The sequence below is a fragment of the Oryzias melastigma genome, linkage group LG6 (assembly GCF_002922805.2).
Source record: "Oryzias melastigma strain HK-1 linkage group LG6, ASM292280v2, whole genome shotgun sequence".
NCBI classification, from domain to species: Eukaryota; Metazoa; Chordata; class Actinopteri; order Beloniformes; family Adrianichthyidae; genus Oryzias; species Oryzias melastigma.
This window is the reverse complement of record NC_050517.1, coordinates 31,538,834-31,556,340: the sequence shown is the minus strand read 5'-3', so window position 1 is coordinate 31,556,340 and position 17,507 is coordinate 31,538,834. Positions and strand designations below refer to the sequence as shown.

General features: G+C 39.5%; 2 protein-coding genes across 5 annotated transcripts in view; one reads left to right on the top strand and one right to left on the bottom strand.

Moving 5' to 3' along the window:
* The first annotated feature begins 2,092 nt into the window (after nucleotides 1-2,092).
* Nucleotides 2,093-4,246, top strand: hsbp1b (heat shock factor binding protein 1b). Its single transcript, XM_024281690.2, has 4 exons — nucleotides 2,093-2,249; nucleotides 3,547-3,613; nucleotides 3,718-3,844; nucleotides 3,932-4,246. Exons 1-3 carry the CDS (start codon nucleotides 2,205-2,207, stop codon nucleotides 3,840-3,842), a joined length of 237 nt encoding a protein of 78 aa, XP_024137458.1. The 5' UTR covers nucleotides 2,093-2,204; the 3' UTR covers nucleotides 3,843-3,844; nucleotides 3,932-4,246.
* Nucleotides 4,247-4,381: 135 nt separating this feature from the next.
* Nucleotides 4,382-17,507, bottom strand: part of zgc:173742 (DNA topoisomerase I, mitochondrial) — a 34,081-nt gene continuing 20,955 nt past the window's right edge. For all 4 annotated transcript variants that reach the window (XM_024281672.2, XM_024281673.2, XM_024281669.1 and 1 more), the window contains 8 exons: nucleotides 17,315-17,458; nucleotides 16,916-17,101; nucleotides 13,093-13,161; nucleotides 9,570-9,684; nucleotides 7,522-7,649; nucleotides 7,266-7,366; nucleotides 5,072-5,221; nucleotides 4,382-4,666 (listed from right to left, as the gene is read on the bottom strand). In XM_024281672.2, the coding sequence (XP_024137440.1) occupies nucleotides 4,564-4,666; nucleotides 5,072-5,221; nucleotides 7,266-7,366; nucleotides 7,522-7,649; nucleotides 9,570-9,684; nucleotides 13,093-13,161; nucleotides 16,916-17,101; nucleotides 17,315-17,458 (996 nt within the window). In that variant the 3' untranslated portion in view covers nucleotides 4,382-4,563. The remainder of the gene's footprint in view (nucleotides 4,667-5,071; nucleotides 5,222-7,265; nucleotides 7,367-7,521; nucleotides 7,650-9,569; nucleotides 9,685-13,092; nucleotides 13,162-16,915; nucleotides 17,102-17,314; nucleotides 17,459-17,507) is intronic.

Genomic DNA, 17,507 nt, shown 5'->3' with positions numbered 1-17,507 from the left:
GAGAAGGCCCCGGTTCGAATCCCGGCTGGGACCTTTCTGTGTGGAGTTTGCATGTTCTCCCCGTGCATGCGTGGGTTTTCACCGGGACCTCCCACCGTCCAAAAACATGCTTCATAGGTTAATTGGTGACTCTAAATCAGGGACAAAGTGGATGAATGAAATAGTTTATAAGTTTTTAAACAAATATTAAAAGGGATGTTGAACGTTGGGGCGGGGCTAACACAAGGTCCAATATAAGCCAGTGAGTTCGGGTCAAAGGTCGGCGTCAAGGGCGGCGATGGTGCGTGGGGCGAGAGAGGGCGGGCAGCGACTGTGGGCCATCCAACGCCTGCGGCTTTAATTTATTTTATTTTTTCCCATAACTTTATTACAAACATAAATTTCAATACAGAAAAGGTGTGCAAAATAGCTATGTACAAATATATATATTCCATCCATCCATCTTCTTGTCCACTTCTTCCTTTTCGGGGTCGCGGGGGCGCCGGAGCCTATCCCGGCTACTGAAGGGCGAAGGCGGGGTTCACCCTGGACAGGTCGCCAGTCTGTCGCAGGGCCTCAATCACACACACATTCACACCTAGGGGTAATTTAGAGTCACGAATTAACCTATGAAGCATGTTTTTGGACGGTGGGAGGAAGCCCGAGTCCCCGGTGAAAACCCACGCATGCACGGGGAGAACATGCAAACTCCACACAGAAAGGTCCCAGCCGGGATTCGAACCGGGGCCTTCTCGCTGTGAGGCAAGAGTGCTAACCACTGCGCCACCGTGCAGCCCGATATATACATATATATATATATATATAAAATATATATATAATATATAAACATTGTAGGCTTGCTTGTGGTGTATTCTCTCACTGCAGTTCACCACCTGTGATGTAACTTTCTGTTAGCCAGTTGGCTTGGTGGAAATTTCAGAATAAAAGCAATAAAAGCAACTTCCATCGTAGATCAAACTTCCGTTTTGAGTTAATATGTTGTGTTGTGAGCCTTCAGGGCCACCGTACTATTGGATTTTGGCCCCTTGTATGATTGAGTTTGACACCTCTGATCTACACCGTAGGATCATGTCAATGCAGGAAATGCAGTAGGAAGAATAAAGTCATAAATGACAAAAAAAACCCAAACATTTATTTTACAGTTTTTGGAGAATTTCAGCCACAAATTCATAGATATAACCAATAAAAACCAAATCAGAGCTAATGAAGTGACTCCTATAACCGCAAGTTACACTTTAAATCCTTGAATTTGTTAAAAAAATTTAAAATCTGTGGATTATAACTCAACGTAGTTTCAATTCTGGTCGTTTTTACTGACAATAAATTGATTTTCTGTGATACATGAAGCACAAAATAAAGTCCAAATGCGTCAGTATGACGTTGATAAAAATATAGAATAATAAGTTGTTAGTTTCCTCATTTGATTCAACTTTCAGTTTAATAAAGTTTAAGTTAATTTTACTTTTTTAACTTTAATACTTACCTACTTTTGAAAAAATGATTTAAAAACATTTTCTTTGAACCAGAGAGCCAATGGAAGAGTAAAGAGCCAAACTGAAATAAAACGTCAATAATCCTAAATATTGTTTTTTTAGATTGTGTTCTACACAAACGTAGACATTTATTTATGTGCAGAGAATGATTCTGCATCCCTGTGATGCTGGTAGATATGTAGTTTTCCTGACGTTCATGTGCGTTTCTGAGTCAGACGGGCGTTTTCCAGATCATTCCAACAGCACTTGAACGCAGCATTTCTTTAAGTTTGTGTTTTCACATGAAGGACTTCAACATGTTGGTGGAATTGCCCCGCACGCCGGGTTATCCTGCAGCTCCTCCAACTTTCAAATCCCAACTTGCCCAGGAGGAGGAGAGACGTGTGCGCGCATCCTCACACGGACGCGCATTAGAATTTCGCTTTCATTTTTAGTTTTTCTTTTTTTATTTTCACCTTAATGTAAGAACGTCAAAGACTGATTCCAATAAATACACACCCCGGTGTTTTTCGATAATTTTATTTAAGGTTTCTGCAAGTCCACACATCTCAGGCATTCCAGGCACAAATCTCGCGAGACTTCCTGTGTTGTGGTCCAGCTGACTCTCCCGTGGGTGTTACAGACGAGCAGAACCGTGAGGCTAAATAACCGAATAAAGCTTTGACATTTACCCGCCGTGAAGGTCCGGATCTACACATCTTTTTTCACAGAATGGCTGAAACGGATCCCAAATCGGTTCAGGACCTCACTAACGTGGTGAGTGTGGAGCGCCAAGCTAGCTAGGACTAGCTACACACAGAGAGCTAGCAGTGCTAATGCTAGCTACACTGCTAACAAACGCAAATTAGTCATACGTTACACCAAAATGAGAATTTATGTTACATTTTTAGTCTTCATTTTACATTTAGACACCTCAATTCAGATTTATGGCACCATATTTGATGATTAATTCATCACCGTATGAACGACAGAATGTAATCTCAGTCACTAAACCAGTTCATCCTAATTTAATGTGAACATAACTTTTATCTGAATCAAATACATAATGGGTATTTTTATTATACAAACAATTAAAAATAATAAGCAGTTCTCTCAACACCCACGGTACTTCCGTTGTCATGGATTCCAGTGGTGTTGCCATGGAAATGAATCAAAACTAGAGGTCTGGATTTCTCCTCAGCCTCCCAGATGAAAGCCCGAGGATGATTGTACTTCTACAATGAGTTCATGCGTCTTTAGGACTGACTCATCTGGAAATGTTTTCGGTCATAAAATCAGACTTTAGTGTAAAGTCGTCCATCCAAACCGCTTGAATCCATTTATATGGGGTCCCAATGTTGCTGGAGCCTATCTTATCTGTTGGTCAAAAGCGGGATAGACCCTGGACGAGTCGCCAGAGCATTTTAAATAAGTGGTTTTGCCGATAGCCCAATTTTTAATCAACTTCCTGTTTAATTTTTACGTGGTAAATACCAGTTAGATTTGTTCATATGGATTAATGCATTTTTTTATGTAGAATAATTTTTTTAGATAAAAAATCTACTGTTTTTTCCTTCCATTAAATTAAAACTGCTTTGTTTTCACGATTCATTTTTCTTACTGCACCTGTGAGCAAAAGAAAGCTCTTTTTTGGCTTATTTAGGCTTTTTTCAGTATTTTGGCTATTTTGAAGTTTAGCTACTTTTTTCAGCTACATGCTAGCTGCTTTGGCTAACCTAAGTTGATTTTTAAGGCTAATTTGGCATTTAATTAATTTATTTTAGCTGTTTATCAGCTTCACCGTTTTTAGCTATTAATTTCAGCATTTTCAGCAGCCAAATTCAGCTTCCAGCATTCACACTAGCATTATCAAAGGTAATGCTCATAAAGTTCATAATTATGTTAAAAGTTTGTTTTAAAAATGTAGTTTTAGAGTGTTCATTAAATGTTTGTTGTGTTCGGCCTTCGACCTCAGGTGTGTTTTGGCCCCTTGTGTGATTGAGTTTGACCCCCTTCATTAGGAACTTTAATTTTTAGTTTAACTGTAACGTTTCTTTCTGTCGTTTCTCTAAAGGTCCAGACGCTCCTGCAGCAAATGCAAGACAAGTTCCAGACGATGTCAGACCAGATCATCGGGAGGAATATCCTTTCACTTCCAAAACCAAAACTCAGAAATCTTTATATCAAATGTTTCTTTTTCAGCAAACATTTCTTCAGATAACAGATTAGCCTTAACCGCGTCCACTCGATGAGATGAGCACGCGAATCGATGACCTGGAGAAAAACATTGCCGACCTGATGACCCAGGCTGGAGTCGAGGAGGCCGAGGCCACGCCGGAGAAGCCGAAGGAGAGCCAAGGGTCAACCTGAAGGTCAACGGCTGAATTTAAGCGCCTGTTTCTGCAGAATTTCATGTTTTGATCAAATTTCCTTAAGTTTTTTTTCCGTTTTTGCCACAGGTTCATGAACGGTGTGAGGTCCGACTTCCTCACTGATTTGGTGTGACGTGTGAAATGATTTTTTTTTATATATATAATTGTTTAACGGTTATGTCATGATTTGAGAAGTGGAATAGTTGTAACTGAATTAGTGTGACCTGCCCCTGAATTGTGTTTTTGGTGCACTGACCTGGACGTTCTGGAGCCGCCATCGGGGGTCCGGTCTGTTCTCGGGCCCGGCAGAACCTCCTCTGAACACCTGCGGCTCGCGGCGTCTGACCAGCACTGATGCAGATGCATTCCATTTCTGATGTTCTATTAAAGCGACTGACGGAGGCGTTCTTCCTTCTTGCTGAACAATAAACCACGGTGCTGGTGTGTCTGTGCTGCAGACGTCTGCATGGTTGATGCTCCTCATCGCTGGGTTCTGAGGTTATGGGAAACGGGTCATTTAATGAGTAAAACGAAACATTTACTGCATAGCAGGAACCTTTATTTAAATGCAAACAAAATGTAACAACATCTGGCATCAAATCAAAACTAGCAGCAAACGTGGTTAAAGTGCAGCTCCATCAGATTCAGGAACTTCTGCTCCTCGACGCGGCGTGGCGGGAAAGCTCCGGAGCGTCTCCTGGACCGGAGTTTGAGGAGGTTCAGAACTCGAAGTCGGCCTCCGTCATGTCGATGGCCCAGGCGAACTTCTCCCGCTGCGTTTTGTTGTAGATTTTTTCTATAGGAACATCCATGTTCTTACACCTGAGGATGAAGAACAACTTCAACCACACATGAATTCCATGACACTTTAAGGTCTCCAGGATACAAGTGGATAAAGAAAACTTCAGCTTCATTTACTGAAGGTTCTGGGTCAGTACCAAACGTCACTTTCTAGATGCAGCTATTCTATAAACTCTGAAGTTTTATCGAGTCGGTCACATGGTACAAAGTTAGCAGGTTTTGTAGTTTGAACGAGGAGATCCTGTGAATCAGATCCTCAGAGGAAGAGTGATCAGAGTTAAATCCAGAATGGATGTTCCTTCCAGAGAGTCAAAGCAGACACGTCCTAAAAACGTCTCTACAATCAAACATTTTTGGGATGTTCTGGAGTGCAGTAGCAGTTCCAGATCCACGATGACCATCAGGCTGAACTTGGATCCGACTCACCAAGCCACAGATATCCGCGGGTCCAGATAGTTGAGCTTGGAGGTTCCCAGAGCGATCTGCTTGTTCTCCTCTCGGTCGGTCGCCTGGACCTCCATCTTCAGCAGCTGCTCCTCGCAGCGCTTCACCGCCGCCTTCTTTCGCTCCACCAGACTGAAGAGACGCAGACAGAACCAGGTTCAGTCCAACAACCAACACGGAGGTGTTCTGATCCAATCAAGTAGGTTCAGACTCAAGTTTGTGGATCAGGATCAGATACTTGATTCTGTCCAGGATTCTCTTGGAAAAGAGGCTCTTCATCTCAATGAGACCCCCTGGTTAAATGAAGCTTAAATAAAATAAATATCTGATCAGTGTTATGTATTTCTAGACTAATATTACAGATAAATTCTCTACTAGAAGTCTGTGTGTCATGAGCGGATCAACAGTTTATAATGTAAAGTGCAGCAGAACATGACGGCAGGTTAACAGGAAGAACAAAAACAGTCCAAAGTCTGAGAGATATTTACAGATTCTTATTTTACTTTATTTCATATTTATTTTACCAGGAAATCTCATTGAGATTAGATCTCTCTTTCAAGGGAGACCCGGAACTCCCTTTAGGGAACTAGAACAAGTGTTTGTCTATACAAACGACGACCTTCAAATGCAAAGGAGGCGGAGCCAACGTACCGTCCAGAACAGCGGAGGGCGAACCGACTCTTCATTTTACAGAGTTGACATTTTTCACACTTCTTGAATTTTTCATCCAAAGTCAGATTTTTGGTGCCCGACTGTCAGTTTTGATCAACAAGCAGTCTGACTTGGTAAAAAGTGAGTTTTAGAGTCCAAACAGAAAGAATTGTTCTAAACTTTGATCGAAGGACCGACCAGGAGCAGATTTGTGGCGTTTTTGTAATTCTCCTCGTTAAAGAAATAAAACAGGATCTGGACAAAAACATGCCTCAATCTGGATTGAAAATAACATTAAAACAGAATATTTTGGATTTGTTATTTCAAAACTGTAGTTTTTGTTCTAATTTTTGAGCCATTTTCTCCAATAAGTTTGTCCCTCATGGAAAAACTCAGGAGAACGCTGCGTTCATGTGGTGTTGGAATAATGGGAAATACGACCGTTTTACTTAGGAATCCCACATGAATATCGAGAAAAATCAACAAATCTTTAAACACCTCATGAAGTCAGAATAACTTTCTGCACCTGAACAAAGGAGAATTTGTTTGTAGAGCGCCACCTGTGGGGAGACACCTGAACTACAGGAAATAAAACCTGAAAACGGGTCATCTATGTCGTTTAGTCCAGTTTGGTGGGTCAGATTAAATAGTTTCACGGACACATTTCGCCCCCGAGTTATAGTCTGTCACACTGGTCAACAAAATGCTATTTTTGAGAAAAAGTGATTCAAATATATATTTTTAAATCAGTGTCTCAAAAAAAACTAAAATAATGAATCAAATACATTTATGTAATCATGAATACTCATTTTATTCATACTACGATATTTATGGATAAGAGCCATTTTTGTTAATTTGTAATCACATTTATACTAAATCGACAGTGAAACTTTCTTAAATGACTAATTATTACCTATTTTAAGAATTTAATAGAAAAATATGTTTTTCTAGTTAGTTTTTACTTGATTGTTTTAAGCTAATTCACAAAAGAATTCTGTTTAAGTGTTAGGCGATCAAAGAAGGTTAAAACAAAGTTGAAAACTTGGATTTACTTTTAAGAAATGTTTATCTTAATTTGCTACAGAAGTATTGATCGTATCGGCAGACACTCAGAACCAAATGAATCGGATCCAATAAACCTGATCGGGACATTCCTCCTGGGAACACGATGGAGAACCACTGATGGAGTTTAAGAAAGTCTCAGGACTTCATCTGATGTTTTTACGGTTTCAATCTTCAATCTGTCCAGTCAGAGGATTCAGGGCGTCGGCCAAATCCAAAAATATCGGACAAAAAAAAGGCAGTAAAGTCTATAAAGTTGTAGATGTTGAAATTCTAAACTTTGATTTCTAAAGTAAACAATCAATAATAAATGTGTGAATTTCCCTGAGGACCTCCAAAGGGATTAATAAAGCATTTTCTATTCTATTCTAATAGATCCTAAAGCAGCATTTCTCTGCAGAGTTTTTAGGATGACGAGCGGCGGTTATAATTTCCCATCATGCCCTCTGTCTGCTCCACTCACGCCTGCAGCTTGACGTCCGAGCTCCCTTTGTCCTTGGCCTCCTTCTTGGCCTGCTTCAGCTCAGACTTGGCCAGCGCCAGCTGTTCCTTCCGGGCGTCGATCTGAGAGCAGAAATGGAGACCTGGTTTCTAAATCCTGAACTTGAACTCAGCAGGTTACAGAAACACAATCTTTATTTTGAAATATTCTCTTTTGAATCTCAAATCATCAACAGTTCTCCCGTCACACTGATGACCAGCTGTCAGAGACGCCTCACTTTGGCCTGAAGGTTCGCCATGGATTGCTCGAAGGTCTTTGGCGGCGCCCGCTGGTGGTTGCAGAGAATTGCCACGGCTCTGTTGGCGCGGTTATAAGACAGCAGCTTTTCTGCCTCATTGTCAGACTCTGGAGGGAAAAAAATACAAAGAAATCAAACTCAGTTTAGGTTCAATATTTTAGAAGAATTTAGTAGAAAACAAGGAATCTGATTGACACGATTATTTCCATTAAGAAATGAGGGAATCTCAAACAGAAAACGGAAGCCAAATGTTTTCCTGTCATTTCAGAGACAGAAGTGAACAAAAAGCTGCTGTCAGACCTTAAAACATTCATGTGTTTGATGCATTTTAGATAAAACTGTAGAAATGTAAATGTTTTAACCCTGAAGCTCTGAAACGTGCAGCTGTTTTATCGCTCCGTTGTGACTCTTAGTTCTGTAGAAATAACGAATAAAAAGGTTTGTTGGTTTGTTTCATTTGTTTTAGTTAAGTTTTGTCATTACAGTGTGAATGTTGACACATTAACCAGTGTGACTAATAACACATAATGTGTTAATATGTCATAATGACCTCCGGCGTCCTGCTGTGCAGCTGTGAGATCAGCGTAAAATGATTCTGTCTAAAATAAACTTTGTTTACATTCTATGATTGAGATTGTATTAAATAAAATAGATATGGAATTTATTTGTAGTTTTTGGGCAAAAGTGATCTTCTACTTCAATAATTAAGATGCAGAACAAACATCAATCTGACGGCTGTAATGCAGCTATGGGGGGCGGAGCCTAACTGAGCGGTCTGCTGTTAGAAATCCAAAGACGAAACTGAGCATCGTTTTATTTTGGAATAGGGACCCACATGGATTTTCAACAATAATAAGCATCGGCATCGTCTACAAATTGTGGAAACTCAGCGGTTCTCCGTGGAAGTCCCGCCCACCGACGGCGCAGAAGGCGAGTGATTCAGAATGGACAGACACGCCCACACCTGTGTAGATTCCAGCCGATCTGAAATCCAGCTGGATCAAGATGTCAGATAAACAGCAGTGAGAAACTGTTATTTTTGGGCTGCCTGGTGGGACTTTAGCTGGACGTTTTTGTATTTTCATTCAAAAACATGATTAGTTTGTTGACAAATTTTATTCTTGTTGTTTTTATAAAATTATACCTAAAACTTTCTTTCTATGCTGTATCTTAAACATTTTTGGGGTTTCCACAGCAAAATAATTCCCATTTTTCCAGATGGAATTTCCTGTTTTTGCATGATTTTATGTCTAGTGTGTGAATATAAGACGGAGAAATGACTAAATGAAGGTAGAGTCACAGAGGAGAGGTTATGCTGATCAAAAATAACCAAGAAAGTAATTTTCAAATTGATAGAGGTCAAGTCAAACATTCTGGGCCGCAGGTTCCAAAGGGTTAACTTATGTGCTGCTATAAAAAATAAAATAAGTTAAAATGCATATTTTTACAATAATTGACTGATAATACTATAATATTTGTTTCCTAAACAGTGAGGTGGAACTCTGCAGGTCAAACTGGTCCAAATGGATCTCCTAGGAAGCATCATTGACTGTATACGAGAACTGGACTGAGTGACCCCTTTATCCCATTGACTTTTCTATATAGAAACAGCCGTTAGTCATTTTATTGGTCATTCTAGCTTTTGTACTTTTTATTAACATGTTCTGATAATCCTGATTATTTTCATGATTTTTTTTTAATCAAAGTTCTAAACTAACCAATCAGATGCCTAAATTAAAAGTAGGCGGAGCCTTCTGATCCCCATGTCCAACAGTCTGACAATTTTTCTTTTGTCAACTTTCAAGTGGCAACAAGCTCACTCCTGGTTGGCCAGAGTGGTTGCCATAGAAACGACGACTCAGATTGATTCTGACCAATCACTGCCACTGATAATGTGGTTCCAATAAGGCAGCATCCGGACCACGAAAAGAAAACGGGGCCTGAATTGACTTCCTCTGGTTGGAGCCAGAAGGTGACGTCACACTCACTCGGTCCAGTTCTCATGTGCAGTCATGGGTGTGACTTACTGTTTGTGAGCTCCTTCAGCTGCTGCTGCAGCGTGATGGACGCGTTGTACGTCCTGAAGACTTTAGCCGTCAGACCGGGCATCAGGGAGCTCAGATGTTTGTTCAGGAGACTTGTCTGGATTGAGAAAAAAACTATAAACAGAAGGTTGAGCACTAGATGGCACTGTGGGACTGTTGTCCAGAGTGAGGAAAGCATCTCTGCGGCACTAAAACCCCACAGCAGAGATAATAAGAGAGACGGTGGTAGAATTTCCCCTTCGGCATATCAAACAAAGTTGGAGTTTTCTCAGATAAGATGGATATTAGATCCCCTAAAGTGACAGTTGGAGCAGGACAGCAGAGATGAAACAGAATTAATAGAGAAAGCCAAACAAGGTCGACAGTCGGGCTGAAACTTTCAGCTGTTTCCTGATAAAACCTGGAGTTAAAGTGATGAAGCTGGTCTTTCTGAGGCTGCAGACTCAGTAGAACCTAAACGAGCTGTTGTCTTTATGTAAACGGCAGACATGCTGTTAGCTAACAAGCTACGACACTGCAGCTCTGAGACTCCACATATATGAACCTCCTCTAGACCATAACGTCATTTCTGACATTTATTTATCTGAAGGAAAACTGTAAACAAACAGGATCTGATAGTGGAATTAATTTAACGGGAATCCTAATAAAGATAAAAGAACAAGAGAGGTTTCAGGAAGTGTTGGTGTAATAATGAGGACTCCAGAGGATGCGTTCAGACAAACAGCATCTCCAGAACGTAGCGCTGATGTGTCTGTGCGCTCCTATAGATGAGCTGCATTCTTCTGTATATAAACACATTTTGCAACACAAAAATATTTTTGCAAGGAAAAAAAGTCTTTAAAAGCAAATATTAAATATTTTTATTTGAAAATCATGATGTTTTTTCTTAGCACTCTACATTGTGTTTGCAATATAGAAAATTTTGATCTCAAAACTGACTTTTGCTGGTAATATTGTGGCACAAACATCACTTCATATATTAGGACAATTAATAATAAATACTCAACTAAAAAAAAGAATAGAAGACTTTTTAATGAGTTTCCAATTCACCTTCGGTGTAATAACTTTTATAACAAATTAAGAAAGTTCTACACATTAGAGATGACTCTATAATATATTTCCTTAAGTGCAGCTTTTAGATAAGTAAATTAGAGTTTAATCTAAATCCATTAGATCTTTAGAAAATGACAACAGGAACTTCAACCGGTCGACTGTCCATCAAATATGAACATTTTAAATAAAAGAAATTCGGTTTGTTTCAGCTTCTTCTACCATCCACTGCTGAACAGGATTGAGATGATTCTGCTGCTTAAAGGAAATGTAATTAAACCTCCATTACTGCTCATCGACAAACAAGCATCAGATTAGAAAAGACAAATTAAACACAGGAATCTCAGATCCAGCAGCTCCTGAAGGATTCAATGAGAAAAGTAGAAACAACAGATGGAAAAACTTCAAAAACATTGTTTCCAGTAAAAACATGGAGGATATTTTAGGTTCTGTGTATCTAAAGTGTTTCTATTCAATTCAGACAAAAATTCTGTCTCCATTTTAACCAGAACACAGGTTTCTTCTAATCTTTTTTCCAGTTTTGAATCTGAAAATTTCAGCACCAGGACTGTAGCTCCTCCCTCACTGATTTTGATTGGTTCTCATGTTAGCCCCGCCCCAACACGGGGACAAAATTTTGAAACAGAAATTTTCAGATTCGAAAACGCATAAAAGGATTTAAAACTCCCCAAAAATGTGAAATTGAAATTTTGAGTTTTTAAACCTAAAAAAACAGAACACTTGAAGCTGAAAATAAAAAGCAATAATAAGTTTACTTTAAAAAGCAAAACGTTTTGGACAACTTTACACTTTTTTGGCCAACACCAATATTTTTTTCAATTTGTTATAATCGGATTTCAAATAATAATATCGGCCCCGATTGAGCTCCATAAAACTTCAGTTTCATTTTTTTATAAATAAAAAACGTACTTTGAAAAGGAGAACGTTTATTTTACTTCTGGTGACAATAGCACTTACAGTTTATGCCTAAAATGCAACATTATTCAACAATTTAGAGCAAAAAAAATGAATAAATAACCAAAAGTGTATCAAGTGTACAACACTATACAATATTTATAAAGATCCAGAATCAGCAAACTTGGATGTCACAAAAATTCGTTCTTTGTTTTCCAGGAACAAACGGTAAATATCAGAGTATTTAATAGTCGACTAATCAATAATTATTTTTTTCAATTAGTCGACTAATTAGGTCATGGGCAAACTCGATATAAAACCCATCTAACCATCATTAGCTTTAAACTAACTAAAAACTAGATATGTAGCATTACCTGTGATAATACTAGTGTGAATGCTGGAAGCTGAATTTGGCTGCTGAAATTGATAGCTGAAAACGCAGAAACTGATAACCAGCTAACATATTAGTTAAATCCCAAATTAGCCTAAAAAGCTGAAAAAAGCCTGTAAGCAGAAACAGCTAGCATGTAGCTGAAATATCAGCTAAGCTCTAAAATAGCCTAAAAAACCTTAATGCCAAAATAGTCAAACAATTTAGCAACTTTACTACACTCTGACTCTGTATAATATAAAGAAACTAATCGACTATTATATTAGTCGACTATTTTAACAGTCGACGAGTCGTGGCAGCTCTAGAGTATTCAGATGTTTGTGACTTGCCTCAAACACCCTGATGGTTCCAGTCTCTGGTTCATCCTCACCTTCCTGCCTCTTCTCGGTCTAAATGCAGCCGCGTCTTAATGTTCAATGAGCTTTTTCTTTCCTTCCTGCACGTCTTTCTCAGCTCCTCTGAGGAACACACTCCTCTGCAGCTCATGCTCCCTCCTACAACCATCTCCTTCCAAGGTTGCATAATATAATGAATCTGCCATGAGTGTACTTAACCTGCGGCCTCCAGACCGTCAGCCCAAAACTCTTCCCCAGAAATGAGAATGTGTCTCCTCAACAGGACCAACTTGTTAACCTGGGTTCCCATCTCAATTTGACATATAATGTTGCTCCATATAAACAGTAAGTGAAGCCTAATAAACCCAGATTCCTCCAGCAGGCCGCCGTGTGGCCTCGCCGCCTGAAGGGACGCCAGGTTTCATGTGAGGAAACTCATCCAGCAGAAGTTTCATTTTTATCTGCCACAGTCCATCCCCTCTCCCCTTTGAAACACGTCCTGCATCCAACCTTTCTCATATTCTCTTCTCCTTAAGCCTTTTCATCTTTCCAACAACTCATCATTCAATCTCAGCTCTTACACGTTGGATTAACTGCTTTTTCCTGCAGCTCTCCGTCTATTGAACAAAAAAACGATTTTCAGCTTTTCAACACTCAACATTTATGCACCAGAGGGACATTTCTACAGAAGAAGGTTAAGCTGGTTATCGTAAAGAAAAAAACTTGACCAGTTCCTGTGGAAACATTTGTCATTTTTAACTGTTAACATCCAATTAAACCAGAGGAAAAGAGGAAGAAACAACGAGGGACTCACATTCAGGCGATCGAATAGTTCATCTCCAGGTTCCTTGTTATCCATAAAACGTTTAAGACTCTTAAAAACCTGCAGACAAACATGGATTCATCAGACCAGCATATTCTAACAAGTCTAAACTTTACAAATCAACACTTTGAGATCTTGGTTGTTTTTTTTCTTTTGTTAAATACGTCAGCGGATTGTTTTTAAGAACTGGATCATGAACCAGTTATGAGACGACTGTAGGAGTCATCTTTGAAACAGGAAATACAGTTTTGTCATTCAAGAGGAAAGAACTAAATGAAAATGAACCATCAGGATTTTATCAACAAGGTTATCCTCAGATCGAACTAAGAACTTTCAGTCTTATTTTATTCATTTAAAATGTGCTTCCAGCTCCAACCAAAGGAAGTCCGTCAGTCGCTTTCGTTTCTCAATATGATGTCGTGTGTTGGAGAAAGACGTCATCAATAAGCAGTAAGGCCGTCACGATGAGTCGACTAGTCATGATTTTATCGACTATTAAAATCATCAACGACCAATTTAATAGTCGACATGTCTTTTTAAAACACCTCGATTTTATCTCATAACGGCGGTCCGTTCTTTCTAACGCTCGTCTGCTTTTGTCTTTGACATATGCGCAGTAGTGCTAGTGTCACAGGAAGTTCTAGGAAGACTCGTATACCATAACAACACCCTAATGGAGGTTGAGAGAGTGGGAACCATTACAAAATTAAAAATAATAGGTTTCCAATGCGATCTCTGTACAGACAGAACTGGTGTCCCATGACAGCTCTCTGGACGAGCAGGAACAGGAAGCACATTGAGACTGAGGATGATGATGCTGAAGAGGGATCGTCTTCTAGGTAAGTATTATAAACAAACTTATTACTAACTAATACTGAGGTGTAAATGTGGACATCAGTGATGTTATTCAAAAGACTTAGCCCACATATTTCATGGTTTTCTGTAATGTTGTGTTTGAATGATAAATGTTTTAATGTTAATTTTTTCTAATGTTTTAGAAGTAAAAAAGTAAGTTCTTCAATGTGACTAGATCACACTCACACGAGTCCCATCTGAGTAATACTGATAAAGACTCCTGTCCTTTAAAGCTCCGTTGGTGAGTTTGTTTCTCGTTTCTGCACGATTCATTAAAGGTTTAATAAACTATTGTCTGTATTTTTAGTTAGCATATAGCTTAGACCAGGGCTGGGTAAACTGCGGCCCGGGGGCCAGATGTGGCCCGTCAAAGAGTGTAATCTGGAGCAGCAAACTAGAATGTATTTTAATAATCCACATTAACATTTTATTCCGCCTGTAATTCTGATGTGTCCCCATAGAGGAAGAACTCCAGATGTATTGACCTCTGTGGTGTTGGGACAGTTGTTTTTCTGACGTTCATGCGAGTTGGAAAGACATGTATCTGGTCATTCACACCACATGAACGCAGCAATTCACCATGTTTGTATTTTTCCCTTATGGACATCAACCCATTGGTGCAATTGGCACTAAAATTAGAATAACTACAGTTTTGACACTTCAAAATGCCAAGCAGAACTTCCTAAAGTTTGGTTTTAGAAAATACATCGATTCATTTTCTATCAAGAATAAAGTATGTTTTCGTTCAGATTATGTTATTTCTTTCTCTAACCGTTTGGTGGATCACCAGAATGCAGCATGAATCTGCTTCTGGTCCGGCCCTTCTGTCAAATTTTAGAGCCCTTTGTGGCCCATGAGTCAAACGTTTGCCCAGCCCTGGCTTAGACACCAAGTTTAAAGCTAACGATGGGTATATGAGAGCAGCTACATGCTGGTGTGTGTTTTACACCCGATATGTAGACAAAAGAATAATCAGTGATTAGTCAACAACAATTGTTTGTGGCAGCGCTTTTGTCCGAGTTGGTCTGAGTCAATGATTCCATGGCAAACACTATGGCCAATCAGGAGTGGGCTTGTTGGAAGGCCACACCCCTACCTCTAACGTGCTGTCCCTCTGATGACTCATTTCTGATCCTATCCATCCTGGTCACTCCCAAAGAACCTCAGCATCTTCACAAGCACCACCTGCTTCTATCAAGGCATCTGATTGGTCAATTTATAACTTGAATGGATCGTACTGTATAAATAAATAAAATCATGAGAGAATGGTTATTTGTTTCTCTATAGAAGTCTATGGGATTACCAAGGGGAAAGTGGGTGTCACTCAATCCAGTTCTCAAATACAGTCAACGGTTTAAACCAGAACAGTTAATGGATCAAAGCAGTGGAAGTGAAGAAGAGTTTATCCCCAGAGTCTTCCTCTTCATTGATGGTCAATAGTTTCCCCCCCAAATCTTCAAACATTGTAATCATCATGTGAACAACTTTTGGACGATGCTGGATGGTTTTAATGTTGTGGCGCTCACGCTGAGACTAAAAAGTCTCGGCGGTTTCAGACATTTCAGAACTCTGAAATCCCCTTCCTCCGTTCTTGTTCCATTTTATTCCAAGTGACATTTAGCAGCAATCACACTGATTTGCGAGGGAATTGATGATGCTAAAATATGCAGGAACTAATTAATTCTAGCTAATGTGATGCTTTTGAATGCACTCATTTGAATAATTATATGTTCTGCCAAGAAACAAAACACTTTGGCTGTCAGGTGTTAACATTTCCCTCTCCATCTCTGGAACAGACAATAGTGCAGGTCGACACCAGAAGAGCCCCATCAAATTTACATACGTATACATGCAGACGCACGTTAATGTGACGGCTGTCTGACAGACTGTAGACACTCCATCAAGATTTATTTGAAAGTTTCCTGGCATTTCCCTCTTTCTCAAGCCTAATTAGGCCAGTCACTGTTCATATACGTTTTTATTTATTTAGGTTGGTCCATATTCACTCAGAGACCTTTCCTGACATAGAAACACTGTAAATGTGTAAAGGTTTAAAGCTAAAGACTGCTGGTTACAACCTGCTATGTCCATATCATAATATTACATAGAACATATTTGGAATACATATAGTTAAATAAAAGACTGATCTTTTCAAACTAATTTTGATAAAACTTCATTTCTCATGTTTTACAACAAATAGAATTTATCCTCAACTCAACCAATCCTCTGTATACACGTGTTCAATAACCCTGAGAACAAACTTCTATTTCTATTTCGGTCGTGTCAAATCATTTTACTTTATTGCTTCTCACAAAAAAATTCTCCTTGTTGCAGCAAATTCTAGAGTTATTCTTGATTGGTCAAAAATGTATCAAAATAAAGTTTTTCCTTCTTTATGCTGCAAAAAGAATAATAAAATATAAAGATGAGCGCAAGTCGTCTTAGCAAATGTTTCTACAGCAAAAACGTTAATCTCAGAAAGCGTTGACTTCAAGCTGTGGTTTAAAGTAGTGCTGTCATGACATTATTTTTGTGCAGTTAATAAATAGTGGTGTGTTTTTTGTCAAAAAAAAACATTCTTCCTCTGATACTTTTAGCATGTTCTTGATCATCCTCATTTTTTCTTTATTGCAAGTTATTCAAGTTATAACTTAACCAAAGAGATCCCTCAATTCTGGAAGTTTGTCGTCTCATGTTTGAAACATTTGATTGACAGATTTTGTGTAACTGCTTTCAATGGTAGATAAGATCACTCCTGACTGGCAGAGTGGTTGCCATAGAAACGATGACCAAGACCAGCTTGGACCAATCACTGTTTACTGTCGTCGTCTGGTTAAAACATGGTCCGTTTCACTAAAAAACGTTGTGGTATGGATGACGTGACGCTCGCTCCAGTTACACCGTGAACGGTCAGTACCCTGATAACAGGTGTGAGTGCTGCTCCACGCTCTCCTATTACCTTACTGATGACGGGGACCTTGTTGTAGTAGCGGATGGAGTCTTTACCCAGGAAGTCGAACTCCACCACACATTTGCTCCCATCCAGCTGCTCGTGTAGAGTGATGTGCTCGACACGCAGCGAGCAGCAGCCGACCGTGTCGGCCGTCTCTCCCTCTTCTTTCTCATTACCAGCCCTCAGAGCCAGCTTTTTTTAGATCATAAGGAACACAAGATCACGTTAATATCAAGCACACACTCCCAGGGCTGCTTTAATGTCACCTACAGACTAAATATAGAGACGGAAACACTCCAGATTAGGGAGAAGTACTTGGAATATTTAATCCCACATTAAAAAAACTGAGTTTTAGACACATTTCCTGCAGACTGAGAAGCAAAGTCTGAAAGGACTTGAACCGACCTTGTCTATGAAGTACAGAGCCACAGCTCTTTGTCTGGTGACCATCTCTTTGGACTTGAGATCCCTCAGGTACGTGTCGCGAATGTCGTCCACACACGACTTCAGTTTCCGAGCAATCTCGTATTTCTCCCAATCCTTCTCGCCCTGCATTTCCAGAACAGAAGCCAAAATAAGATGTGCAGCATTGTAGATT

Bases quoted from the DNA above. Each gene is read 5' to 3' on its own strand.
- hsbp1b (XM_024281690.2), top strand. From the start codon at position 2,205: ATGGCTGAAACGGATCCCAAATCGGTTCAGGACCTCACTAACGTG. The intron at 2,250-3,546 runs GTGAGTGTGGAG...GTTTCTCTAAAG, and splicing joins TTCAGGACCTCACTAACGTG to GTCCAGACGCTCCTGCAGCA. The intron at 3,614-3,717 runs ATATCCTTTCAC...AACCGCGTCCAC, and splicing joins AGACCAGATCATCGGGAGGA to TCGATGAGATGAGCACGCGA.